The following is a 27,937-nucleotide window of genomic DNA, read 5'->3' as shown; positions in this document are numbered from 1 at the left end:
GGCTCGGACTGGGCCACCGGGGGGCCGGGGAAACCCCCGGTGGGCCCCGAGCTGGAGTGGGCCCCCTGCTCCTAGGGGGGCCGGGGGCCGCACCTCCCTTTTTAACTGGAAGCGATCGCAACAATCGCTTCCAGTTAAATGTAAGCAGTGTTGTGATTGACAGGGCGGGAAGCCTACGGCTTCCCGCCCTGTCAATCACTCTTGTGACCGCAAGCAGAGATTTGCTTGCGATCACAAGAGTTACGCAAGCTCCGTTGCGAAGTCCCGGCGGCGCCATCACTGACCTCAGTGTGCGCCGCGGCGGCTAGGACTTCCGGTTCATGCAGCGCATACCGGAAGTCCCAGCCACCGCGGCGCACACTGAGGTCAGTGATGGCGCCGGCGGGACTTCACATCGGAGCTGCTGTCAGAGAAGAGGACACCGGCGACCGACGGGGGAGCGTGTGGTTAGGTGAGTTGTCTTGTGTTTTTTTTTAATTTTTTATCAGAGGGGGCAAGATAAGGGGGGGCTGTATACAGGGGAGGACAACATAGGGGGGCTGTATACAGGGGGGAGGACAACAGAAAGGGGGGCTGTATACAGGGGGAGGACAACATAAGGGGGGCTGTATACAGGGGAGGACAACATAGGGGGGCTGTATACAGGGGGAGGACAACATAAGGGGGGCTGTATACAGGGGGAGGACAACATAAGGGGGGCTGTATACAGGGGAGGACAACATAGGGGGGCTGTATACAGGGGGGAGGACAACAGAAAGGGGGGCTGTATACAGGGGAGGACAACATAGGGGGGCTGTATACAGGGGGAGGACAACAAAGGGGGGCTGTATACAGGGGAGGACAACATAAGGGGGGCTGTATACAGGGGAGGACAACATAGGGGGGCTGTATACAGGGGAGGACAACATAGGGGGGCTGTATACAGGGGGAGGACAACATAAGGGGGGCTGTATACAGGGGGAGGACAACATAAGGGGGGCTGTATACAGGGGGAGGACAACATAAGGGGGGCTGTATACAGGGGGAGGACAACATAAGGGGGGCTGTATACAGGGGGGAGAACAACATAAGGGGGGCTGTATACAGGGGGAGGACAACATAAGGGGGGCTGTATACAGGGGGAGGACAACATAAGGGGGCTGTATACAGGGGGAGGACAACATAAGGGGGGCTATATACAGGGGGAGGACAACATAAGGGGGTATATACAGGGGGAGGACAACATAAGGGGGGCTATATACAGGGGGAGGACAACATAAGGGGGTATATACAGGGGGAGGACAACATAAGGGGGGCTATATACAGGGGGAGGACAACATAAGGGGGGCTGTATACAGGGGGAGGACAACATAAGGGGGCTGTATACAGGGGGAGGACAACATAAGGGGGCTGTATACAGGGGGAGGACAACATAAGGGGGTATATACAGGGGCAGGACAACATAAGGGGGTATGTATACAGGGGGAGGACAACATAAGGGGGTATGTATACAGGGGGAGGACAACATAAGGGGGGCTATATACAGGGGGAGGACAACATAAGGGGGGCTATATACAGGGGGAGGACAACATAAGGGGGTATATACAGGGGGAGGACAACATAAGGGGGGCTATATACAGGGGGAGGACAACATAAGGGGGGCTGTATACAGGGGGAGGACAACATAAGGGGGCTGTATACAGGGGGAGGACAACATAAGGGGGGCTGTATACAGGGGAGGACAACAGAAGGGGGCTATATACAGGGGGAGGACAACATAAGGGGGCTATATACAGGGGGAGGACAACATAAGGGGGCTATAAACAGGGGCAGGACAACATAAGGGGGGCTGTATACAGGGGGAGAACAACATAAGGGGGGCTATATACAGGGGGAGGACAACATAAGGGGGTATATACAGGGGCAGGACAACATAAGGGGGTATGTATACAGGGGGAGGACAACATAAGGGGGTATATACAGGGGCAGGACAACATAAGGGGGGCTGTATACAGGGGGAGGACAACATAAGGGGGTATGTATACAGGGGGAGGACAACATAAGGGGGGCTATATACAGGGGAGGACAACATAAGGGGCTGTATACAGGGGGAGGGCAACAGAAGGGGGGCTATATACAGGGGGGGGGGGACAACAGAAGGGGGTCTGTATACAGGGGAGGACAAGAAGGGGGTCTGTATACAGGGGGAGGACAACATAAGGGGGGCTATATACAGGGGGAGGACAACATAAGGGGGGCTATATACAGGGGGAGGACAACATAAGGGGGGCTATATACAGGGGGAGGACAACATAAGGGGGGCTGTATACAGGGGGAGGACAACTTAAGGGGGGGCTATATACAGGGGCAGGACAACATAAGGGGGGCTGTATACAGGGGGAGAACAACATAAGGGGGGCTGTATACTGGGAAGGACAACATAAGGGGGGCTGTATACAGGGGGAGAACAACATAAGGGGGGCTATATACAGGGGGAGGACAACATAAGGGGGTATATACAGGGGCAGGACAACATAAGGGGGTATGTATACAGGGGGAGGACAACATAAGGGGGTATGTATACAGGGGGAGGACAACATAAGGGGGGCTATATACAGGGGGAGGACAACATAAGGGGGGCTATATACAGGGGGAGGACAACATAAGGGGGGCTGTATACAGGGGGAGGACAACATAAGGGGGCTGTATACAGGGGGAGGACAACATAAGGGGGCTGTATACAGGGGGAGGACAACATAAGGGGGTATATACAGGGGAAGGAAAACATAGGGGGGCTGTATACAGGGGGAGGACAACATAAGGGGGTATGTATACAGGGGGAGGACAACATGAGGGGGGCTATATACAGGGGGAGGACAACATAAGGGGGGCTGTATACAGGGAAGGACAACATAAGGGGGGCTGTATACAGGTAAGGACAACATAAGGGGCTGTATACAGGGGGGGACAACATAAGGGGTTATATACAGGGGCAGGACAACATAAGGGTGGTATATACAGGGGAGGACAACATAAGGGGCTGTATACAGGGGGAGAACAACATAAGGGGGGCTGTATACAGGGAAGGACAACATAAGGGGGGCTATATACAGGGGGAGGACAACATAAGGGGGGCTATATACAGGAGAAGGACAACATAAGGGGCTATATACAGGGGCAGGACAACATAAGGGGGGCTGTATACAGGGGGAGAACAACATAAGGGGGCTATATACAGGAGAAGGACAACATAAGGGGGTATGTATACAGGGGGAGGACAACGTAAGGGGGTATGTATACAGGGGGAGGACAACGTAAGGGGGTATATACAGGGGCAGGACAACATAAGGGGGGCTGTATACAGGGAAGGACAACATAAGGGGGGCTGTATACAGGGGGAGGACAACACAAGGGGGGCTCTATACAGGGAAGGACAACATAAGGGGGGTATATACAGGGAAGGACAACATAAGGGGCTGTATACAGGGGGAGGACAACATAAGGGGCTATAAACAGGGGGAGGACAACATAAGGGGCGGTATACAGGGGGAGGACAACATAAGGGGCTGTATACAGGGGAGGACAACATAAGGGGGGCTGTATACAGGGGAAGGAAAACTTAAGGGGGCTATATGGGGCAAGGACAACATAAGGGGGCTATACGGGGGAATAGACAACATAAGGGGCTATATGGGGGGTAGGGATGGCCAACATAAGGGGGCTATCTATATGGGGGGATGGATAACACAAGCGGGCCAGTTATAAGGGGGATAACACAGGGAGACATCTATAAGGGACACTGGATGGGGGCAATTTATAAGGAGGACAACACTGAGGAGGCATCTATAAAGGGCACTACACAGAGGGGGACAACAATGGGGGGCATCTATAAGGTTAACTATACTGGGTGCGGTGTGTATACAATAGGCTATAGGGGGCATCTACTTTAGTGGACTACACAGAGGGGTCATCTATAAGGGGACTACACAGAGGGGGCCATATACTATAGGGCAGGAATAGGGAACCTTGGCTCTCCAGCTGTTGCAGTTGTTGCAGGCATGAAGGGAGTTGTAGTTTTGTAACAGCTGGAGAGCCAAGGTTCCCTACCCCTGATATAGGGAATGCACAGAGGTTGTCATCTACTATAAAGGGATTACACAGAGGGGGATCTCTACTATAGTAGAGGCACACAGGGACACAGGGACACAGGGCCATCTATATGGAGGACTGAACAAGGGGCCATCTACAAGGTGTGTACACTATATATATATATATATATATATATATATATATATATATATATATATACACACACACACACACACACACAATAGTCAGGGCTAACCACTGAGAGAAGGTGTAAAGAGGCCAATACAGATGTGCAGTGTGTAGAGAGATGAGGATGGTGACAGAGCGAGGAGCCTAATATATTTCTCTGGCAGATTCTGTGGATTCGTGGCTCGGAGAAGTTCTCATAACGGCCCAGGACGGATGGAGAAGAAGATGAAAAGGGAAGAACTCCGATCAGAGAAGACGCCCCCTGTGAGTCACTAAATCTATGTGCACCGTAATGTATATGGTGTAGAGCTGGGGCTACCTCTGTATGACTGTATGAGGGGATATTGATCTTTGTTCAGAGCATTTTATTCAGTAGCAGCTGGGGTGTTAGTCAGTAAATGGCGGTGTTAGTCAGTATGTGGGGGTATTATTTGTTACTTGTAATCTGGTGCGGTGTTCATTGGTCTTAGTATACCAGATTTGGTCAGTAACAATATGGTGGTGATGGTTGTGGTGTGGCGGTAATATTTCCCCCTTGTGTACTGGTAATATTGGTCTCAGTATACAGGATTTGGTCAGTAACAGTATAGCGGTAATATGTATGGTGATACTATTTCCCTCCTGTATACTGGTTTATTGGTAATATCGGTCTTGATAGACAGGATTTGGTCAGTTACTATATAGCGGTAATATGTGTGGGGATATTTGCTCTTTGTATACTGGTGTTATTGGTAGCTGTATGACTTGTATCTAAGTATACAGTGTTATCATGCAAAGAAAATTGTCTTATAGCCCAATTACACCGGCCAATAATCGGTAACAAGTGCTCCTAGGAAGTCTATTCAGCCGATGATCGGCCCATGTAAAAGTGCCAGAGATTGGCTGACAAGCAAATGCCCCATAGTCGGCTGATTTGATCTTTTGTGCGGCTAAGATCATTGCTGTCGGCTGCACATCACCTGCCCTGCTGATTAGCAATCATTTGCAGCCCTACACTGCCCCATATCACGCCGTGTTACTGGACCTTTATTAATGTTACCATAGATAAGTGCGGTGGCAGAAGGGTGGGCCCCAAGAATGATTTCCCCTGGTGGGCCAAGGCACTCCAGTCCGACACTGTATATAAGTGTATATAGATGTATATAATGTATATAGAGATGTATATAATGTGTATAGGTGCATATAGATGTATATAATGTATATAATGTATATAGATGTATATAGGTGTATATAATGTATACGGCTGCCCGGTGATGGGGGGCGGGAGCTGTGTTACCTTGGATGCATTTGCAGGCGTCCCCGCTGCACACTCGCTGCAGGTTCTCGTCCAGGAAGGGATTGTAGAAGACGGTGCACCCCTGATCTGTGGGGGGAGACCAGGACTGTGACGCTGTGATGTGGGGGCGGTGTGATGATGTCATACTTACACAGCCATGACCTCACCTGGAGCATGGAACTCGTAGACCTTAAATATCCCGGGGCTCACAAACGCCACCTTAAACAACTTCCTGACGTATAACGGAGCGCAGACGTAATCATCAGACGAGATCTGCAGCCAGAGACATACAGCTGAGCACAGGGGAGGAGGAGGAGCCTGCACAGGAGAGGAAGAGGCGGGGCCTGCACAGGAGAGGAGGAGGCGGGGCCTGCACAGAAGAGGAGGAGGCGGGGCCTGCACAGGAGAGGAGGAGGAGGAGCCTGCACAGGAGAGGAAGAGGTGGGGCCTGCACAGGAGAGGAGGAGGCGGGGCCTGCACAGAAGAGGAGGAGGCGGGGCCTGCACAGGAGAGGAGGAGGAGGAGCCTGCACAGAAGAGGAGGAGGAGCCTGCACAGAAGAGGAGGAGGAGGTGGGGCCTGCACAGAAGAGGAGGAGGAGGAGCGTGCACAGGAGAGGAGGAGGCGGGGCCTGCACATGAGAGGAGGAGGCGGGGCCTGCACAGGAGAGGAGGAGGCGGGGCCTGCACAGGAGAGGAGGAGGCGGAGCCTGCACAGGAGAGGAGGAGGCGGGGCCTGCACAGGAGAGGAGGAGGCGGGGCCCGCACAGGAGAGGAGGAGGCGGGGCCCGCACAGGAGAGGAGGAGGCAGAGCCCGCACAGGAGAGGAGGAGGCGGGGCCCGCACAGGAGAGGAGGAGGCGGGGCCCGCACAGGAGAGGAGGAGGCGGGGCCCGCACAGGAGAGGAGGAGGCGGAGCCCGCACAGGAGAGGAGGAGGCGGAGCCCGCACAGGAGAGGAGGAGGCGGGGCCCGCACAGGAGAGGAGGAGGCTGGGCCCGCACAGAAGAGGAGGAGGTGGGGCCCGCACAGGAGAGGAGGCGGCGGGGCTGACACAGGGGAGGAGAGGAAGAGGTGGCTGGGCTGACACAGGGGAGGAGAGGAAGAGGTGGCTGGGCTGACACAGGGGAGGAGAGGAAGAGGTGGCTGGGCCTGCACAGGAGTGGAAGAGGTGGGGCCTGCACAGGAGAGGAGGAGGCGGGGACTGCACAGGAGAGGAGGAGGCGGGGCTGACACAGGGGAGGAGAGGAAGAGGTGGCTGGGCTGACACAGGGGAGGAGAGGAAGAGGTGGCTGGGCCTGCACAGGAGTGGAAGAGGTGGGGCCTGCACAGGAGAGGAGGAGGCGGGGACTGCACAGGAGAGGAGGAGGCGGGGCTGACACAGGGGAGGAGAGGAAGAGGTGGCTGGGCCTGCACAGAAGAGGAGGAGGCGGGGCCTGCACAGGAGGAGGAGGCGGGGCCTGCACAGGAGAGGAGGAGGCGGGGCCTGCACAGGAGAGGAGAAGGCGGGGCCTGCACAGGAGAGGAGAAGGCGGGGCCTGCACAGGAGAGGAGAAGGCTGACACAGGGGAGGAGAGGAAGAGGTGGCTGGGCCTGCACAGAAGGCAGGAACTACACAACTCAGGGTAGGAGGCTGAGCGTACATAGGTAGGAAGGTGGAGCCTGCACAGTACATGGGAGGAGGTGGAGCCTACATGGGGCGGAGGTGGCGTCTGCACAGTGCAGGGAAGGAATCTGCACAGCTCAGTATAGTGGTAAGGTGTTGACCACACAGGCCAGTATAGAGAAGAGGCGGAGTCAAAGGTGTTCCCCTACCCAGTCAAAATGGAGGATGACTTTCCCGTCTTCGATGCTGTAATCTGTGACAAACTGATCAACTCTGTTCACCAGCTGAAAACAGACAAAGAGAAGCTCTGATCAATCTTCTGTAAAGTGCCCCCCCGATATCTCAGGCGTGCCCCTCCCCCCCAGCTGATATCTCAGGAGTGCCCCTCCCCCCCAGCTGATATCTCAGGAGTGCCCCTCCCCCCCGATATCTCAGGCGTGCCCCTCCCCCCCAGCTGATATCTCAGGAGTGCCCCTCCCCCCGATATCTCAGGAGTGCCCCTCCCCCCGATATCTCAGGAGTGCCCCTCCCCCCGATATCTCAGGAGTGCCCCTCCCCCCGATATCTCAGGAGTGCCCCTCCCCCCCAGCTGATATCTCAGGACCTCTGTCTGCAGTCACCTTGTTTAGATGCCGCTCGTCGGCCTGCAGCCCGCTCAGCAGGGTGATCTCCATGACGGCCTGGCCTGAGGTGCCAATCTCATCCTTCTGAGGTTTATATCTAAAATGTGTAGGAAAAAAATTAAGAAAATCAGGAGGCGAAGGGAGTGGAGCCGTGACATCAGCAAGTATGGAGGCCGCACAGCGCCATAGCTGAACCTGCCCGATCCTGTAACCGCTAGAGGGCGCCGCCATCCACAGCCAACTGTGTAACCGCTAGAGGGCGCCGCCATCCACAGCCAACCGTATAACCGCTAGAGGGCGCCGCCATCCACAGCCAACCGTATAACCGCTAGAGGGCGCCGCCATCCACAGCTAATTGTGTAACCCCTAGAGGGCACCGCCATCCACAGCCAACCGTATAACCGCTAGAGGGCACCGCCATCCACAGCCAACCGTATAACCGCTAGAGGGCGCCGCCATCCACAGCCAACCGTATAACCGCTAGAGGGCGCCGCCATCCACAGCCAACTGTATAACCGCTAGAGGGCGCCGCCATCCACAGCCAACCGTATAACCGCTAGAGGGCACCGCCATCCACAGCCAACCGTATAACCGCTAGAGGGCCGCCATCCACAGCTAACAGGGGAACCGCTAGAGGGCACCGCCATCCACAGCCAACCGTATAACCGCTAGAGGGCGCCGCCATCCACAGCCAACCGTATAACCGCTAGAGGGCGCCGCCATCCACAGCCAACTGGGAAGCCGCTAGAGGGCACCGCCATCCACAGCCAACCGTATAACCGCTAGAGGGCACCCCCATCCACAGCCAACCGTATAACCGCTAGAGGGCACCGCCATCCACAGCCAACCGTATAACCGCTAGAGGGCGCCGCCATCCACAGCCAACTGGGAAGCAGCTAGAGGGCACCGCCATCCACAGCCAACCGTATAACCGCTAGAGGGCACCGCCATCCACAGCCAACCGTATAACCGCTAGAGGGTGCCGCCATCCACAGCCAACCGTATAACCGCTAGAGGGCGCCGCCATCCACAGCCAACCGTATAACCGCTAGAGGGCGCCGCCATCCACAGCTAATTGTGTAACCCCTAGAGGGCACCGCCATCCACAGCCAACCGTATAACCGCTAGAGGGTGCCGCCAACCATATAACCGCTAGAGGGCGCCGCCATCCACAGCCAACTGGGAAACCGCTAGAGGGCGCCGCCATCCACAGCCAACTGGGAAACCGCTAGAGGGCGCCGCCATCCACAGCCAACTGGGAAACCGCTAGAGGGCGCCGCCATCCACAGCCAACTGTGTGACCACTAGAGGGCGCCACCATCCACAGCTAACAGGGGAACCGCTAGAGGGCGCCGCCATCCACAGCCAATCGTATAACCGCTAGAGAGCGCCGCCATCCACAGCTAATTGTGTAACCCCTAGAGGGCGCAGCCACAGGATTATAAACTGGAGAGTGGCGCCACCTGGTGGGCACAGGATTAGAAGCTGGAGGATAGACCGTGCAATGGGCTGATAGTTGGCACAGGGCACTAGGTAGTCATGGATTTATGTGTGAACAGCGCCATACCTGGCACAGGCCTCTAACAGCAGCATCAGGGACGAGTCGTCATCATCCAATATGGCCTCCTCTGTCTGTGCTGAAATGACAAGAAAGGTGACGGTCAGAAGGAGAGAAGCTTCATCCCCAGGACTGGACTGATACACTGTAACAAACAAGAGCCGAGTGCCCCCGAGATAAGACCGTGTGCCCGCACATCTACAGGACCGGAGGAGACCGCCCCATAAAGCATAGTGTAACCATGTGGTGGCGCCCCCGCAGGCTGAAGGAGGAACTGCAGGGAGGGAGGACTCTATCTCCTGCTACAGATCGTCCCCCCGGTCACATGATCGTCCCCCAGGTCACATGATCATCCTGCGTGTTGTATGTCGTGTATGTGGCGGGATACTTTACACGGCTGTTTCTTCCCGATGCGGAGATCAAACTTGCAGTTGTCTTGTGGGGGGGTGATGATGTGGTAGACGGTCCGCACCTGCAACACACATACCAAGCGTCATAGAGAGGGGCGGGGCCGTGACAACTCCTGCCTATCACTATATACTTACACTTCCTGTGGCGATCCCTCTGGCGCTCCTCGTACTGACGGTGAGGTCCTCTAATATTGGAATCTAGAAATAAAGACCTTCATGAGTGCAACAGCAGAATAGTGAGTGCAGCTCTGGAGGATGAGACATGATATAACAGCAGAATAGTGAGTGCAGCTCTGGAGGATGAGACATGATGTAACAGCAGAATAGTGAGTGCAGCTCTGGAGGATGAGACATGATGTAACAGCAGAATAGTGAGTGCAGCTCTGGAGTATAGGGAACGATGTAACAGCAGAATAGTGAGTGCAGCTCTGGAGGATGAGACATGATGTAACAGCAGAATAGTGAGTGCAGCTCTGGAGGATAGGGAATGATGTAACACCAGAATAGTGAGTGCAGCTCTGGAGGAAGAGACATGATGTAACAGCAGAATAGTGAGTGCAGCTCTGGAGGATAGGGAATGATGTAACAGCAGAATAGTGAGTGCAGCTCTGGAGGAAGAGACATGATGTAAAAGCAGAATAGTGAGTGCAGCTCTTGGGGATGAGACATGATGTAACAGCAGAATAGTGAGTGCAGCTCTGGAGGAGGAGACAGAATGTAACAGCAGAATAGTGAGTGCAGCTCTGGAGGATGAGACAGGATGTAACAGCAGAATAGTGAGTGCAGCTCTGGAGGAGGAGACAGTATGTAACAGCAGAATAGTGAGTGTAGCTCTGGAGGATGAGACAGGATGTAACAGCAGAATAGTGAGTGCAGCTCTGGAGGATGAGACATGATGTAACAGCAGAATAGTGAGTGCAGCTCTGGAGGAGGAGACAGAATGTAACAGCAGAATAGTGAGTGCAGCTCTGGAGGATGAGACAGGATGTAACAGCAGAATAGTGAGTGCAGCTCTGGAGGATAGGGAATGATGTAACAGCAGAATAGTGAGTGCAGCTCTGGAGGATAGGGAATGATGTAACAGCAGAATAGTGAGTGCAGCTCTGGAGGGTGAGACAGGATGTAACAGCAGAATAGTGAGTGCAGCTCTGGAGTATGAGACAGGATGTAACAGCAGAATAGTGTGTGCAGCTCTGGAGGATGAGACATGATGTAACAGCAGAATAGTGAGTGCAGCTCTGGAGGATGAGACCGGATGTAACAGCAGAATAGTGAGTGCAGCTCTGGAGGATGAGACAGGATGTAACAGCAGAATAGTGAGTGCAGCTCTGGAGGAAGAGACATGATGTAACAGCAGAATAGTGATTGCAGCTCTGTAGGAGGAGACAGGATGTAACAGCAGAATAGTGATTGCAGCTCTGTAGGAGGAGACAGGATGTAACAGCAGAATAGTGAGTGCAGCTCTGGGGGATGAGACATGATGTAACAGCAGAATAGTGAGTGCAGCTCTGGAGGATGAGACCTGATGTAACAGCAGAATAGTGAGTGCAGCTCTGGGGGATGAGACATGATGTAACAGCAGAATAGCGAGTGCAGCTCTGGAGGATGAGATAGGATGTAACAGCAGAATAGTGAGTGCAGCTCTGGAGGAAGAGACCTGATGTAACAGCAGAATAGTGAGTGCAGCTCTGGGGGATGAGACATGATGTAACAGCAGAATAGTGAGTGCAGCTCTGGGGGATGAGACATGATGTAACAGCAGAATAGTGAGTGCAGCTCTGGGGGATGAGACATGATGTAACAGCAGAATAGTGAGTGCAGCTCTGGAGGAAGAGACATGATGTAACAGCAGAATAGTGAGTGCAGCTCTGGAGTAGACTTCTGGGCGCTCTCCTGTGCCGTACCTCTACAGGCCTGGTGAAGGGCTGCGTCTTGGTCAGGCGGTAACTCAGGAACTCTCCGGACCTTCTGTACGCCACCTTTACCTCCATGTTGAGGGACAGTTTCTCGTCCAGGATGGCGACTTCTGTCAGGGCTTCCAGTGCACTAATGGTGTCCTGCAGAGATATATGTGGATATGGGGGGGGGGGGCTCCTGCAGAGATATATGTGGATATGGGGGGGGGCTCCTGCAGAGATATATGTGGATATGAAGGGGGGGGCTCCTGCAGAGATATATGTGGATATGGGGGGGGGGGCTCCTGCAGAGATATATGTGGATATGGGGGGGGGGCTCCTGCAGAGATATATGTGGATATGGGGGGGGGGCTCCTGCAGAGATATATGTGGATATGGGGGGGGGCTCCTGCAGAGATATATGTGGATATGGGGGGGGGGGGCTCCTGCAGAGATATATGTGGATATGGGGGGGGGCTCCTGCAGAGATATATGTGGATATGGGGGGGGGGGCTCCTGCAGAGAGATATGTGGATATGGGGGGGGGGGGGGCTCCTGCAGTCTCCTGTATTGGGGGGGGGGGGGGCTCCTGCAGTCTCCTGTATTGGGGGGGGGGCTCCTGCAGAGAGATATGTGGATATGGGGGGGGGGGGCTCCTGCAGTCTCCTGTATTGGGGGGGGGGGGGCTCCTGCAGTCTCCTGTATTGGGGGGGGGGGGCTCCTGCAGAGATATATGTGGATATGGGGGGGGCTCCTGCAGAGATATATGTGGATATGGGGGGGGGGGCTCCTGCAGAGATATATGTGGATATGGGGGGGGGGGCTCCTGCAGAGAGATATGTGGATATGGGGGGGGGGGGGGGCTCCTGCAGAGATATATGTGGATATGGGGGGGGGGCTCCTGCAGAGATATATGTGGATATGGGGGGGGGGGCTCCTGCAGAGATATATTGGGGGGGGGGCTCCTCCTGCAGAGATATATGTGGATATAGGGGGGGGGCTCCTGCAGAGATATATGTGGATATGGGGGGGGGGGCTCCTGCAGAGATATATGTGGATATGGGGGGGGGGCTCCTGCAGAGATATATGTGGATATGGGGGGGGCTCCTGCAGAGAGATATGTGGATATGGGGGGGGGGGCTCCTGCAGTCTCCTGTATTGGGGGGGGGGGGGGGCTCCTGCAGTCTCCTGTATTGGGGGGGGGGGGCTCCTGCAGAGATATATGTGGATATGGGGGGGGCTCCTGCAGAGATATATGTGGATATGGGGGGGGGGGCTCCTGCAGAGATATATGTGGATATGGGGGGGGGGGGCTCCTGCAGAGAGATATGTGGATATGGGGGGGGGGGGGCTCCTGCAGAGATATATGTGGATATGGGGGGGGGGCGCCTGCAGAGATATATTGGGGGGGGGGGGCTCCTCCTGCAGAGATATATGTGGATATGGGGGGGGGGCTCCTGCAGAGAGATATGTGGATATGGGGGGGGGGGGGGCTCCTGCAGAGATATATGTGGATATGGGGGGGGGGGGCTCCTGCAGAGATATATGTGGATATGGGGGGGGCTCCTGCAGAGAGATATTTGGATATGGGGGGGGGGGGATCCTGCAGAGATATATGTGGATATGGGGGGGGGGGGCTCCTGCAGAGATATATGTGGATATGGGGGGGGGGGGGCTCCTGCAGAGATATATGGGGGGGGGGGCTCCTGCAGAGAGATATGTGGATATGGGGGGGGGGGCTCCTGCAGAGATATATGTGGATATGGGGGGGGGGGCTCCTGCAGAGATATATGTGGATATGGGGGGGGGGCGCTCCTGCAGAGATATATGGGGGGGGGGGCTCCTGCAGAGATATATGTGGATATGGGGGGGGGCTCCTGCAGAGATATATGTGGATATGGGGGGGGGGGCTCCTGCAGAGATATATGTGGATATGGGGGGGGCTCCTGCAGAGAGATATGTGGATATGGGGGGGGGGCTCCTGCAGAGATATATGTGGATATGGGGGGGGGGGCTCCTGCAGAGATATATGTGGATATGGGGGGGGGCTCCTGCAGAGATATATGTGGATATGGGGGGGGGGGCTCCTGCAGAGATATATGTGGATATGGGGGGGGGGGCTCCTGCAGAGATATATGTGGATATGGGGGGGGGGCTCCTGCAGAGATATATGTGGATATGGGGGGGGGCTCCTGCAGAGAGACATGTGGATATAGGGGGGGGGGCTCCTGCAGAGATATATGTGGATATGGGGGGGGGGGCTCCTGCAGAGATATATGTGGATATGGGGGGGGGGCTCCTGCAGAGATATATTGGGGGGGGGGGGCTCCTCCTGCAGAGATATATGTGGATATGGGGGGGGGCTCCTGCAGAGATATATGTGGATATGGGGGGGGGGCTCCTGCAGAGATATATTGGGGGGGGGGGGGGGGGCTCCTCCTGCAGAGATATATGTGGATATGGGGGGGGGGCTCCTGCAGAGATATATGTGGATATGGGGGGGGCTCCTGCACAGATATATGTGGATATGGGGGGGGGGCTCCTGCAGAGATATATTGGGGGGGGGCTCCTCCTGCAGAGATATATGTGGATATGGGGGGGGGTCCTGCAGAGATATATGTGGATATGGGAGGGGGGCCCTCCTGCAGTCTCCTGTAAGGGGGGGGGGGGGACTCCTGCAGTCTCCTGTATTGGGGGGGGTCTCCTGTATTGGAGGGGGGGCTCCTGCAGTCTCCTGTATTGGGGGGGGGGGGGGGGGGGTTGGCTCCTGCAGCCTCCTGTATTGGGGGGGGGGGGGCTCCTGCAGTCTCCTGTATTGGGGGGGGGGCTCCTGCAGTCTCCTGTATTGGGGGGGGGGGGCTCCTGCAGTCTCCTGTATTGGGGGGGGGGGGCTCCTGCAGTCTACTGTATTGGGGGGGGGGGGCTCCTGTAGTCTACTGTATTGGGGGGGGGGGGCTCCTGCAGTCTCCTGTATTGGGGGGGGGGGCTCCTGCAGTCTCCTGTATGGGGGGGGGGGGCTCCTGCAGTCTCCTGTATTGGGGGGGGGGGCTCCTGCAGTCTCCTGTATGGGGGGGGGGGGGCTCCTGCAGTCTCCTGTATTGGGGGGGGGGGGCTCCTGCAGTCTCCTGTATTGGGGGGGGGGGCTCCTGCAGTCTCCTGTATTGGGGGGGGGGCTCCTGCAGTCTCCTGTATTTGGGGGGGGGGGGGGCTCCTGCAGTCTCCTGTATTGGGGGGGGGGGGCTCCTGCAGTCTCCTGTTTTGGGGGGGGGCTCCTGCAGTCTCCTGTATTGGGGGGGGGCTCCTGCAGTCTCCTGTATTGGGGGGGCTCCTGTATGGGGGGGGGCTCCTGCAGTCTCCTGTATGGGGGGGGGGGCTCCTGCAGTCTCCTGTATGGGGGGGGGGCTCCTGCAGTCTCCTGTATGGGGGGGGGGCTCCTGCAGTCTCCTGTATGGGGGGGGGGCTCCTGCAGTCTCCTGTATGGGGGGGGCTCCTGCAGTCTCCTGTATTGGGGGGCTCCTGCAGTCTCCTGTATTGGGGGGGGGCTCCTGCAGTCTCCTGTATTGGGGGGGGGGCTCCTGCAGTCTCCTGTATGGGGGGGGCTCCTGTATGGGGGGGGCTCCTGCAGTCTCCTGTATTGGGGGGCTCCTGCAGTCTCCTGTATTGGGGGGCTCCTGCAGTCTCCTGTATTGGGGGGGGGGGCTCCTGCAGTCTCCTGTATTGGGGGGGGGGGCTCCTGCAGTCTCCTGTATTGGGGGGCTCCTGCAGTCTCCTGTATTGGGGGGGGGGGCTCCTGCAGTCTCCTGTATTGGGGGGGGCTTCCTGTAGTCTCCTGTATGAGGGGGGGGGGGCTCCTGCAGTCTCCTGTATGAGGGGGGGGGGGCTCCTGCAGTCTCCTGTATGGGGGGGGGGGGGCTCCTGCAGTCTCCTGTATGGGGGGGGGGGCTCCTGCAGTCTCCTGTATGGGGGGGCCTCCCCCTCCAGTCACCTGACCGCACAGTGCCGTGTTATCACCTGAGTAGAGAAGAAGCCGCCGCCGTATCTCTGCTGCTCCTTCAGCCAGCGCACCACAGGTTTGGCGTAGTCGGGGTCGGCGTACTTCAGCGCGGTCAGCAGGGCGTAGGCCGTTGTCTCCACCATCTTTGCTGTCTCCATGCTCGGGGCAGTGTCGTCAAACTTCCTCAGTGTATCTTTCCAATATCGATAAACCGGAGGAAAACCTGCAGAACGAGACGCAACCTTCCTATAATCGGCCATTCCTGTAGAGCACAGGTCTCAGGGGATCATACTGCTCACCTCTGAGGGTTTGTTACAGTGTGCTCAGCATAGTCACTTACACTGCCTGGACTCCTACAGCTGTACAGGAGAGATTAGACCAGGCTGGAGACACTGTAACAAACTCCCAGCTGTGAGAGCAATGCAGGAGAGGAGAGCTGGAGAGCAATGCAGGAGAGGAGAGCAATGCAGGAGAGGAGAGCTGGAGAGCAATGCAGGAGAGGAGAGCAATGCAGGAGAGGAGAGCTGGAGAGCAATGCAGGAGAGGAGAGCAATGCAGGAGAGGAGAGCTGGAGAGCAATGCAGGAGAGGAGAGCAATGCAGGAGAGGAGAGCAATGCAGGAGAGGAGAGCTGGAGAGCAATGCAGGAGTGGAGAGCTGGAGAGCAATGCAGGAGAGGAGAGCTGGAGAGCAATGCAGGAGAGGAGAGCTGGAGAGCAATGCAGGAGAGGAGAGCTGGAGAGCAATGCAGGAGAGGAGAGCTGGAGAGCAATGCAGGAGAGGAGAGCTGGAGAGCAATGCAGGAGAGGAGAGCTGGAGAGCAATGCAGGAGAGGAGAGCTGGAGAGCAATGCAGGAGAGGAGAGCAATGCAGGAGAGGAGAGCAATGCAGGAGAGGAGAGCTGGAAAGCAATGCAGGAGAGGAGAGCTGGAGAGCAATGCAGGAGAGGAGAGCTGGAGAGCAATGCAGGAGGGGAGAGCAGGAGAGTGATTCATTCATGGGATACATAGCCCTGATCCCTCCATCGCGGCGAGGCTTCATGTAACATGGGACTGTCATCATCATCCCTCTCCCCGGGTACAGCCGTCCCTCCATCATTCTCCCTCTCCCTGGGTACAGCCGTCCCTCCACCACTCTTACTCTCCCCGGGTACAGTCGTCCCTCCATCATTCTCCCTCTCCCCGGGTACAGCCGTCCCTCCACCACTCTTACTCTCCCCGGGTACAGTCATCCCTCCATCATTCTCCCTCTCCCTGGGTACAGCCGTCCCTCCATCATCATCCCTCTCCCCGGGTACAGCCATCCCTCCATCATTCTCCCTCTCCCCGGGTACAGCCGTCCCTCCATCATTCTCCCTCTCCCCGGGTACAGTCGTCCCTCCATCATTCTCCCTCTCCCTGGGTACAGTCGTCCCTCCATCATTCTCCCTCTCCCCGGGTACAGCCGTCCCTCCATCATTCTCCCTCTCCCTGGGTACAGTCGTCCCTCCATCATTCTCCCTCTCCCCGGGTACAGCCGTCCCTCCATCATTCTCCCTCTCCCTGGGTACAGTCGTCCCTCCATCATTCTCCCTCTCCCCGGGTACAGCCGTCCCTCCATCATTCTCCCTCTCCCTGGGTACAGCCGTCTCTTCATCATTCTGACAGACAGTTCCTGCTGCAGTGAACCCTGATTACCCTGTCCACACCAGGGATACCATCTACACCACACATGGCAGCATACCTGAGGCTAGAAACCCCCAGTAGGACAAAGCTGTCACTTGCCAATGTATCCTACTGTAACGCTCGGCTATTCTGGGAAATCCTGGGAAGTCGGCTCAACCCAGCGCAGGGACCTCGTACTACCCTAACAGGACGGGTATCCTGACAGTACAGGGCATAAGGCGGTCAGATTACAGATATCTATACATAATTTGAATATCTTCTTCAGTCACTTCTATTCTCTACTACACTATCCCGGCAGAGTACACACATTGGACACGGCCCTCCAGACGTTCTTCTCCTCTACCTTGCTGTCACAACTTCTCTTACTACCTCCTGCCTGCACCTGCAGTTACCAGAGTGTATTATCTTAGATTGCTCTGCAGTTCCTCCAAGTAAACCTGGTTAAGCATCTGGACTCCACCATTTTGCACCTGCACCTACACACCAGGTTACACTCAAACACAGTGCCCGTTTTTCTGGGGGTGGTTTCCAAGACCACTCCTGGCCAACGTAACAAGTGTCCAAGTGACCTTACAGCCACAGAACTGCCACAACACCGCATAAGCTACACAAGCATACGGTACAGCCGCCCCTCCGCCAGTCTCAGTCTCCCTGGGTACAGTCGCCCCTCCGCCAGTCTCCGTCTCCCTGGGTACAGCCGCCCCTCCGCCAGTCTCCATCTCCCTGGGTACAGCCGCCCCTCCGCCAGTCTCCATCTCCCTGGGTACAGCCGCCCCTCCGCCAGTCTCCATCTCCCTGGGTACAGCCGCCCCTCCGCCAGTCTCCATCTCCCTGGGTACAGCCGCCCCTCCGCCAGTCTCCATATCCCTGGGTACAGCCGCCCCTCCGCCAGTCTCCATCTCCCTGGGTACAGCCGCCCCTCCGCCAGTGTCCGTCTCCCCGGGTACAGTCGCCCCTCCGCCAGTCTCCGTCTCCCCGGGTACAGTCGCCCCTCCGCCAGTCTCTTGTCTCCCCAGGTACAGTCGCCCCTCCGCCAGTCTCTTGTCTCCCCAGGTACAGTCGCCCCTCCGCCAGTCTCCATCTCCCCGGGTACAGTCGCCCCTCCGCCAGTCTCCGTCTCCCCGGGTACAGTCGCCCCTCCGCCAGTCTCCGTCTCCCCGGGTACAGTCGCCCCTCCGCCAGTCTCCGTCTCCCTGGGTACAGTCGCCCCTCCGCCAGTCTCTGTCTCCCCGGGTACAGCCGCCCCTCCGCCAGTCTCCATCTCCCTGGGTACAGCCGCCCCTCCGCCAGTCTCCATCTCCCTGGGTACAGTCGCCCCTCCGCCAGTCTCCGTCTCCCCGGGTACAGTCGCCCCTCCGCCAGTCTCTGTCTCCCCGGGTACAGTCGCCCCTCCGCCAGTCTCTGTCTCCCCGGGTACAGTCGCCCCTCCGCCAGTCTCTGTCTCCCCGGGTACAGTCGCCCCTCCGCCAGTCTCCGTCTCCCCGGGTACAGTCGCCCCTCCGCCAGTCTCCGTCTCCCCGGGTACAGTCGCCCCTCCGCCAGTCTCTGTCTCCCCGGGTACAGTCGCCCCTCCGCCAGTCTCTGTCTCCCCGGGTACAGCTGTCACTCGGTCAGTCTCCGTCTTCCCATCTAGGGAGTGGCTGCTGCCCCCAGCTGTCCTTACCTGATCGTTCTGATGCGGCTTATTTCTCAGCATTTGGGCCCCACTCTGCTCAGTCATCACTGACATCTGCCCCCCTCCCCAATGCCCCAGGAGGGACAGATGCTGGGGACAGTAGTCACTTACCGACCCCCTTACTGAAGGCTTCACCCTGTAGCTTCCCGTAGGTGTAATGTTTGCTCTGCAGCGTGGCCTCGGAGATGGCCAGGGCATAGGCCGTGACCGCCAGCGAGAAGGTGCTCTGCGCATTAGGCGCCTGCCTGGACAGATACTCCACCGCCAGGTTCATGGCGTTCTTCACTTCCTGCACAACAGACATGAAAGGGTTAATGCGGTGGTCAGACTGCTGTGTATTATATACAGCTGTAAGGAAAAGTAAGTGAACCCTCTTAAATCCCCTTGAATTCTGCATTGATCAATGATACAATGTGATCTAATTGGATTCTGTGAGCTGAATCCCTCCGGGAAGGGAGAGTTACAGGGGTTCACTTACTTTTCTCCCTGCAATGTCCGGCTATCCCTGGGGTTCACTTACTTTTCTTACTACAATGTCCATCTATCCCTGGGGTTCACTTACTTTTCTCCCTGCAATGTCCGGCTATCCCTGGGGTTCACTTACTTTTCTTACTACAATGTCCATCTATCCCTGGGGTTCACTTACTTTTCTCCCTGCAATGTCCTGCTATCCCTGGGGTTCACTTACTTTTCTCCCTGCAATGTCCAGCTGTTTCTGGGGTTCACTTACTTTTCTCCCTGCAATGTCCTGCTATCCCTGGGGTTCACTTACTTTTCTCCCTGTAATGTCCATCTATCCCTGGGGTTCACATACGTTTCTCCCTACAATGTCCGTCTATCCCTGGGGTTCACTTACTTTTCTCCCTGCAATGTCCATCTATCCCTGGGGTTCACTTACTTTTCTCCCTGCAATGTCCATCTATCCCTGGGGTTCACATACTTTTCTCCCTGCAATGTCCATCTATCCCTGGGGTTCACTTACTTTTCTCCCTACAATGTCCGACTATTCCTGGGGTTCACTTACTTTTCTCCCTGCAATGTCCATCTATCCCTGGGGTTCACATACTTTTCTCCCTACAATGTCCATCTATCCCTGGGGTTCACTTACTTTTCTCCCTACAATGTCCATCTATCCCTGGGGTTCACTTACTTTTCTCCCTACAATGTCCGGCTATCCCTGGGGTTCACTTACTTTTCTCCCTGCAATGTCCGGCTATCCCTGGGGTTCACTTACTTTTCTCCCTACAATGTCCATCTATCCCTGGGGTTCACTTACTTTTCTCCCTACAATGTCCGGCTATCCCTGGGGTTCACTTACTTTTCTCCCTACAATGTCCGGCTATCCCTGGGGTTCACTTACTTTTCTCCCTACAATGTCCATCTATCCCTGGGGTTCACTTACTTTTCTCCCTACAATGTCCATCTATCCCTGGGGTTCACTTACTTTTCTCCCTACAATGTCCGGCTATTTATGGGGTTCACTTACTTTTCTCCCTGCAATGTCCAGCTGTTTCTGGGGTTCACTTACTTTTCTCCCTACAATGTCCAGCTATCCCTGGGGTTCACTTACTTTTCTCAGCTATCTCTGTCTCTACGGCTGTTCTGCACTACACCTCCCAGCATGCCCGGGCAGCAGTATATATATATACACACTTACGATGATGGCACACATGTCGTACACCTTCTGCATCCCGATCACCGTGTACGCGGTCAGGTACAGCGCCTTCTCTGATGCTTCACGGGGGATGGTGCCCTGTAAATATAACATACACATTCATTCAGCTCATGCAGAGTGGGTGTGGCATGCAGAGTGGGCGTGGTCTCCGTTTTTCAGAAACAAGAACTGGCCTCCATCTTTATTCTCCCCGCCCCCTGTCACCTCACCTGCAGTTTGATGGGTTGGGAGGCGGAGTTCTCCTGGAAGGATCCATCGGGGTTCTGCCGGTTCTCGATCAGCCACAGCAGAGAGTTACACACGGACATCTGATCCAGCGAAACGTAACGATTCACATCACCAAAGATTCGGAGAGCGAAGGCCGTCATCCTGGAGAGCACAGTGTGATACAGGGGGTCCGCAATAACAGCCACACCCCACCAACACAGTGTGATACAGGGGGTCCGCAATAACAGCCACACCCCACCAACACAGTGTGATACAGGGGGTCCGCAATAACAGCCACACACCGCCAATGTCCCACCCCATCATCACAGTCACACCCCGCCAAAACAGCCACACCCCACCAACACAGTGTGATACAGGGGGTCCGCAATAACAGCCACACCCCACCAACACAGTGTGATACAGGGGGTCCGCAATAACAGCCACACCCCACCAACACAGTGTGATACAGGGGGTCCGCAATAACAGCCACACACCGCCAATGTCCCACCCCATCATCACAGTCACACCCCGCCAAAACAGCCACACCCCACCAACACAGCCAAAACAGCCACACCCCACCAACACAGCCACACCCCGCCATCACACCCCATCACAATCACTCCCCACCTTAACCACAACACCCCTCCAACACAGCCAAAACAGCCACACCCCATTACAATCACTCCCCGCCATAACAGCAACAACCCGCCAACACAGCCACACCCCGCCATCGCACCCCACCAACACAGCCACACCCCATCACAATCACTCCCCGCCATAACAGCCACACCCCGCCAACACAGCCAAAACAGCCACACCCCACCAACACAGCCACACCCCGCCATCACACACCCCATCACAACAGCCAAAACAGTCACACCTCGCCAACACAGCCAAAACAGCCACACCCCACCAACACAGCCACACCCCGCCATCACACACCCCATCAACACAGCCACACCCCGCCATCACACACCCCATCACAACAGCCAAAACAGTCACACCTCGCCATCACAGCCAAAACAGTCACACCTCGCCATCACAGCCATAACAGCCACACACCGCCAATTTCGTACCCCACTAACACAGCCATAGTCACACCCCGCCATCACAGCCATAACAGCCACACCCCATCAACACCCCCTGCCATCACAGAGTGATACAGGGGGTCCGCAATAAAAGCCACGCACCGCCAACACAGCCATAGTCACACCCCATCATCACAGTCACACCTCGCCATAACAGCCACACCCCACCAACAAAGCCAAAACAGTCACACCTCACAACACAGCCACACCCCGCCATCACACACCCCATCACACCCCACCAACACAGCCACACCCCATCACAATCACACCCCGCCATAACATCCACACCTCGCAAACACAGCCAAAACAGCCACACCTCACCAACACACCCTGCCATCACACCCCACTAACACAGCCAAAACAGCCACACCTCACCATCACACCCCACCAACACAGCCACACCCCATCATTACAATCACACCCCGCCATAACAGCCACACCCCACAAACACAGCCATAAACAGCCACACCCGGCCAATTTCGTACCCCGCTAACACAGCCATAGTCACACCGCCATAACAGCCACACCCCGCCAACACAGCCAAAACAGCCACACACCGCCAACGTCGCACCCCCCGCCAACACAGCCATAGTCACACCCCATCATCATAGTCACACCCCACCATAACAGTCACACCCCGCCAACACGGCCAAAACAGCCACACACCGCCAATGTCGCACCCCGCCAACACAGCCATAGTCACACCCCATCATCATAGTCACACCGCCATAACAGCCACACCCCGCCATCACACCCCGCCAACACAGCCATAACAGCCACATCGCCAACGTTGCACCCTGCCAACACAGCCATAGTCACACCCCGCCAACACAGCCATAACAGCCACACACCACCAATGTCGTACCCTGCTAACACAGCTATAGTCACACTCCGCCATCACAACCATAATAGCCACACCCCACCAACACACCCTGCCATCACAGTGTGATACAGGGGGTCCGCAATAACAGCCACACAGCGCCTATGTCACACCCCGCCAACACAGCCATAGTCACACCCCATCATCACAGTCACACCGCCATAACAGCCACACCCCACCAAAACAGCCACAAACCACCATCACAATCACACCCCGCCATCAGCAGGGTGACGTCATTATTATGGGGGGCTATAACTACCCAAATATATACAGGAAAGCAGGGGGACGTCATTATTATGGGGGGCTATAACTACCCAATATATACAGGAAAGCAGGGGGACGTCATTATTATGGGGGACTATAACTACCCAAATATATACAGGAAAGCAGGGGGAGTCATTATTATGGGGGACTATAACTACCCAATATATACAGGAAAGCAGGGGGAAGTCATTATTATGGGGGACTATAACTACCCAATATATACAGGAAAGCAGGAGGACGTCATTATTATGGGGGACTATAACTACCCAATATATACAGGAAAGCAGGGGGACGTCATTATTATGGGGGGGGGGGGGCTATAACTACCCCAATATATACAGGAAAGCAGGGGGACGTCATTATTATGGGGGACTATAACTACCCAATATATACAGGAAAGCAGGGGGACGTCATTATTATGGGGGACTATAACTACCCAAATATATACAGGAAAGCAGGGGACGTCATTATTATGGGGGACTATAACTACCCAATATATACAGGAAAGCAGAGTGACCTCATTATTATGGGGGGGGGGGGCTATAACTACCCCAATATATACAGGAAAGCAGGGGGACGTCATTATTATGGGGGACTATAACTACCCAATATATACAGGAAAGCAGAGTGACCTCATTATTATGGGGGGGGGGGACTATAACTACCCAATATATACAGGAAAGCAGGGGGACGTCATTATTATGGGGGACTATAACTACCCAATATATACAGGAAAGCAGGGGGAAGTCATTATTATGGGGGACTATAACTACCCAAATATATACAGGAAAGCAGGGGGAAGTCATTATTATGGGGGACTATAACTACCCAATATATACAGGAAAGCAGGGGGAAGTCATTATTATGGGGGACTATAACTACCCAATATATACAGGAAAGCAGGGGGAAGTCATTATTATGGGGGACTATAACTACCCAATATATACAGGAAAGCAGGGGGGCATCATTATTATGGGGGACTATAACTACCCAATATATACCGGAAAGCAGGGGGACGTCATTATTATGGGGGACTATAACTACCCAATATATATACAGGAAAGCAGGGGGGAGTCATTATTATGGGGGACTATAACTACCCAATATATACCGGAAAGCAGGGGGACGTCATTATTATGGGGGACTATACCCAATATATACAGGAAAGCAGGGGGACGTCATTATTATGGGGGACTATAACTACCCAATATATACAGGAAAGCAGGGGGACGTCATTATTATGGGGGACTATAACTACCCAATATATATACAGGAAAGCAGGGGGACGTCATTATTATGGGGACTATAACTACCATAATATATACAGGAAAGCAGGGGGACGTCATTATTATGGGGGACTATAACTACCCAATATATATACAGGAAAGCAGGGGGACGTCATTATTATGGGGGACTATAACTACCCAATATATACAGGAAAGCAGGGGGACGTCATTATTATGGGGGACTATAACTACCCAATATATACAGGAAAGCAGGGGGAAGTAATTATTATGGGGGACTATACCCAATATATACAGGAAAGCAGGGGGGACGTCATTATTATGGGGGACTATAACTACCCAATATATACAGGAAAGCAGGGGGACGTCATTATTATGGGGGACTATAACTACCCAATATATACAGGAAAGCAGGGGGACGTCATTATTATGGGGGACTATAACTACCCAATATATACAGGAAAGCAGGGGGAAGTCATTATTATGGGGGACTATAACTACCCCAATATATACAGGAAAGCAGGGGGAAGTCATTATTATGGGGGACTATAACTACCCAATATATACAGGAAAGCAGAGTGACGTCATTATTATGGGGGACTATAACTACCCAATATATACAGGAAAGCAGGGGGACGTCATTATTATGGGGGACTATAACTACCATAATATATACAGGAAAGCAGGGGGACGTCATTATTATGGGGGACTATAACTACCCAATATATACAGGAAAGCAGGGGGAAGTCATTATTATGGGGGACTATAACTACCCAAATATATACAGGAAAGCAGGGGGACGTCATTATTATGGGGGACTTTAACTACCCAATATATACAGGAAAGCAGGGGGAGTCATTATTATGGGGGGCTATAACTACCCAATATATACAGGAAAGCAGGGGGACGTCATTATTATGGGGGACTATAACTACCCAAATATATACAGGAAAGCAGGGGGACGTCATTATTATGGGGGACTATAACTACCCAATATATACCGGAAAGCAGGGGGACGTCATTATTATGGGGGACTATAACTAGCCAAATATATACAGGAAAGCAGGAGGAAGTCATTATTATGGGGGACTATAACTACCCCAATATATACAGGAAAGCAGGGGGAAGTCATTATTATGGGGGACTATAACTACCCAAATATATACAGGAAAGCAGGGGGACGTCATTATTATGGGGGACTATAACTACCCCAATATATACAGGAAAGCAGGGGGAAGTCATTATTATGGGGGACTATAACTACCCAAATATATACAGGAAAGCAGGGGGAAGTCATTATTATGGGGGACTATAACTACCCAAATATATACAGGAAAGCAGGGGGAAGTCATTATTATGGGGGACTATAACTACCCAAATATATACAGGAAAGCAGGGGGACGTCATTATTATGGGGGACTATAACTACCCAATATATACAGGAAAGCAGGGGGAAGTCATTATTATGGGGGACTATAACTACCCAATTATATACAGGAAAGCAGGGGGACGTCATTATTATGGGGGACTATAACTACCCAAATATATACAGGAAAGCAGGGGGACGTCATTATTATGGGGGACTATAACTACCCCAATATATACAGGAAAGCAGGGGGGAGTCATTATTATGGGGGACTATAACTACCCAAATATATACAGGAAAGCAGGGGGACGTCATTATTATGGGGGACTATAACTACCCCAATATATACAGGAAAGCAGGGGGAAGTCATTATTATGGGGGACTATAACTACCCAAATATATACAGGAAAGCAGGGGGACGTCATTATTATGGGGGACTATAACTACCCCAATATATACAGGAAAGCAGGGGGAGTCATTATTATGGGGGACTATAACTACCCAAATATATACAGGAAAGCAGGGGGACGTCATTATTATGGGGGACTATAACTACCCCAATATATACAGGAAAGCAGGGGGAAGTCATTATTATGGGGGACTATAACTACCCAAATATATACAGGAAAGCAGGGGGACGTCATTATTATGGGGGACTATAACTACCCAATATATACAGGAAAGCAGGGGGAAGTCATTATTATGGGGGACTATAACTACCCAAATATATACAGGAAAGCAGGAACCTGCAGCTCCAGGAAGGGAAGCGGAGACTGGAAATAGTAACAGATAATTACCTTTCCCAACTAGTACAGGAACCAACAAGAGGGGGGGTCACTGCCCTGAGATATAAGAGAGGACCCCGGGGACATAGACTGGGAGGACACTGCCCTGAGATATAAGAGAGGACCCCGGGGACATAGACACTGCCCTGAGATATAAGCGAGGGCCCCGGGGACATAGACTGGGGGGACACTGCCCTGAGATATAAGAGAGGACCCCGAGGACATAGACTGGGGGGACACTGCCCTGAGATATAAGAGAGGACCCCGGGGACATAGACTGCGGGGACACTGCCCTGAGATATAAGAGAGGACCCCGGGACATAGACTGGGAGGACACTGCCCTGAGATATAAGAGAGGACCCCGGGGACATAGACACTGCCCTGAGATATAAGAGAGGACCCCGGGGACATAGACTGGGGGGACACTGCCCTGAGATATAAGGGAGGACCCCGGGGACATAGACTGGGGGGACACTGCCCTGAGATATAAGAGAGGACCCCGGGGACATAGACTGGGACACTGCCCTGAGATATAAGAGAGGACCCCGGGGACATAGACTGGGGGGACACTGCCCTGAGATATAAGAGAGGACCCCGGGGACATAGACTGGGACACTGCCCTGAGATATAAGGGAGGACCCCGGGGACATAGACTGGGACACTGCCCTGAGATATAAGGGAGGACCCCGGGGACATAGACTGGGACACTGCCCTGAGATATAAGAGAGGACCCCGGGGACATAGACTGGGGGGACACTGCCCTGAGATATAAGAGAGGACCCCGGGGACATAGACTGGGGGGACACTGCCCTGAGATATAAGAGAGGACCCCGGGGACATAGACTGGGGGGACACTGCCCTGAGATATAAGAGAGGACCCCGGGGACATAGACTGGGGGGACACTGCCCTGAGATATAAGAGAGGACCCCGGGGACATAGACTGGGGGGACACTGCCCTGAGATATAAGAGAGGGCCCCGGGGACATAGACTGGGGGGACACTGCCCTGAGATATAAGAGAGGACCCCGGGGACATAGACTGGGGGGACACTGCCCTGAGATATAAGAGAGGACCCCGGGGACATAGACTGGGGGGACACTGCCCTGAGATATAAGAGAGGACCCCGGGGACATAGACTGGGGGGACACTGCCCTGAGATATAAGGGAGGACCCCGGGGACATATGTAAGAGCATCCTGGGTAAATGGTGTGAAGGACACATACTGTACCATATGGGAATAAACGTAGTAGAAATAAGAGAAATCCAATGTGGTAACTTCAGCTGTAAGGGGGGGGGGGGGGCAATAAGTGATAAGAAACAAGCAGTCAGACTACTAAAACAAGAAGGTGGTGGGGAAGCATGGAGCGACTATAGACAGAAGAATAGAATGTGTAAAAAACAAATAAAAGAAGCAAAAATAGCAACAGAAAGAAGGATAGCCACAGAAAGTAATAGGAATCCCAAAATGTTCTTC

At 54.5% G+C, this 27,937-nt stretch overlaps 1 protein-coding gene across 2 annotated transcripts in view; it reads right to left on the bottom strand.

The window, feature by feature from the left end:
• The window catches only part of LOC138803016 (complement C5-like), a 184,538-nt gene that overhangs the window by 19,238 nt on the left and 137,363 nt on the right, over positions 1-27,937 (bottom strand). For both annotated transcript variants that reach the window (XM_069986831.1, XM_069986832.1), the window contains exons 26-37: positions 20,838-20,997; positions 20,611-20,706; positions 19,065-19,242; positions 15,633-15,838; positions 11,631-11,783; positions 9,862-9,924; positions 9,710-9,788; positions 9,326-9,395; positions 7,756-7,855; positions 7,345-7,419; positions 5,701-5,806; positions 5,534-5,620 (exon numbers count right to left, since the gene is read on the bottom strand). In XM_069986831.1, coding sequence (XP_069842932.1) covers positions 5,534-5,620; positions 5,701-5,806; positions 7,345-7,419; positions 7,756-7,855; positions 9,326-9,395; positions 9,710-9,788; positions 9,862-9,924; positions 11,631-11,783; positions 15,633-15,838; positions 19,065-19,242; positions 20,611-20,706; positions 20,838-20,997 — 1,373 coding nt within the window. The remainder of the gene's footprint in view (positions 1-5,533; positions 5,621-5,700; positions 5,807-7,344; positions 7,420-7,755; positions 7,856-9,325; positions 9,396-9,709; positions 9,789-9,861; positions 9,925-11,630; positions 11,784-15,632; positions 15,839-19,064; positions 19,243-20,610; positions 20,707-20,837; positions 20,998-27,937) is intronic.

This window comes from Dendropsophus ebraccatus, chromosome 10, assembly GCF_027789765.1.
Source record: "Dendropsophus ebraccatus isolate aDenEbr1 chromosome 10, aDenEbr1.pat, whole genome shotgun sequence".
In the NCBI taxonomy this organism is placed as follows: Eukaryota; Metazoa; Chordata; class Amphibia; order Anura; family Hylidae; genus Dendropsophus; species Dendropsophus ebraccatus.
The sequence above is the reverse complement of the archived record's forward strand: the minus strand, read 5'-3'. Positions and strand labels throughout refer to the sequence as shown.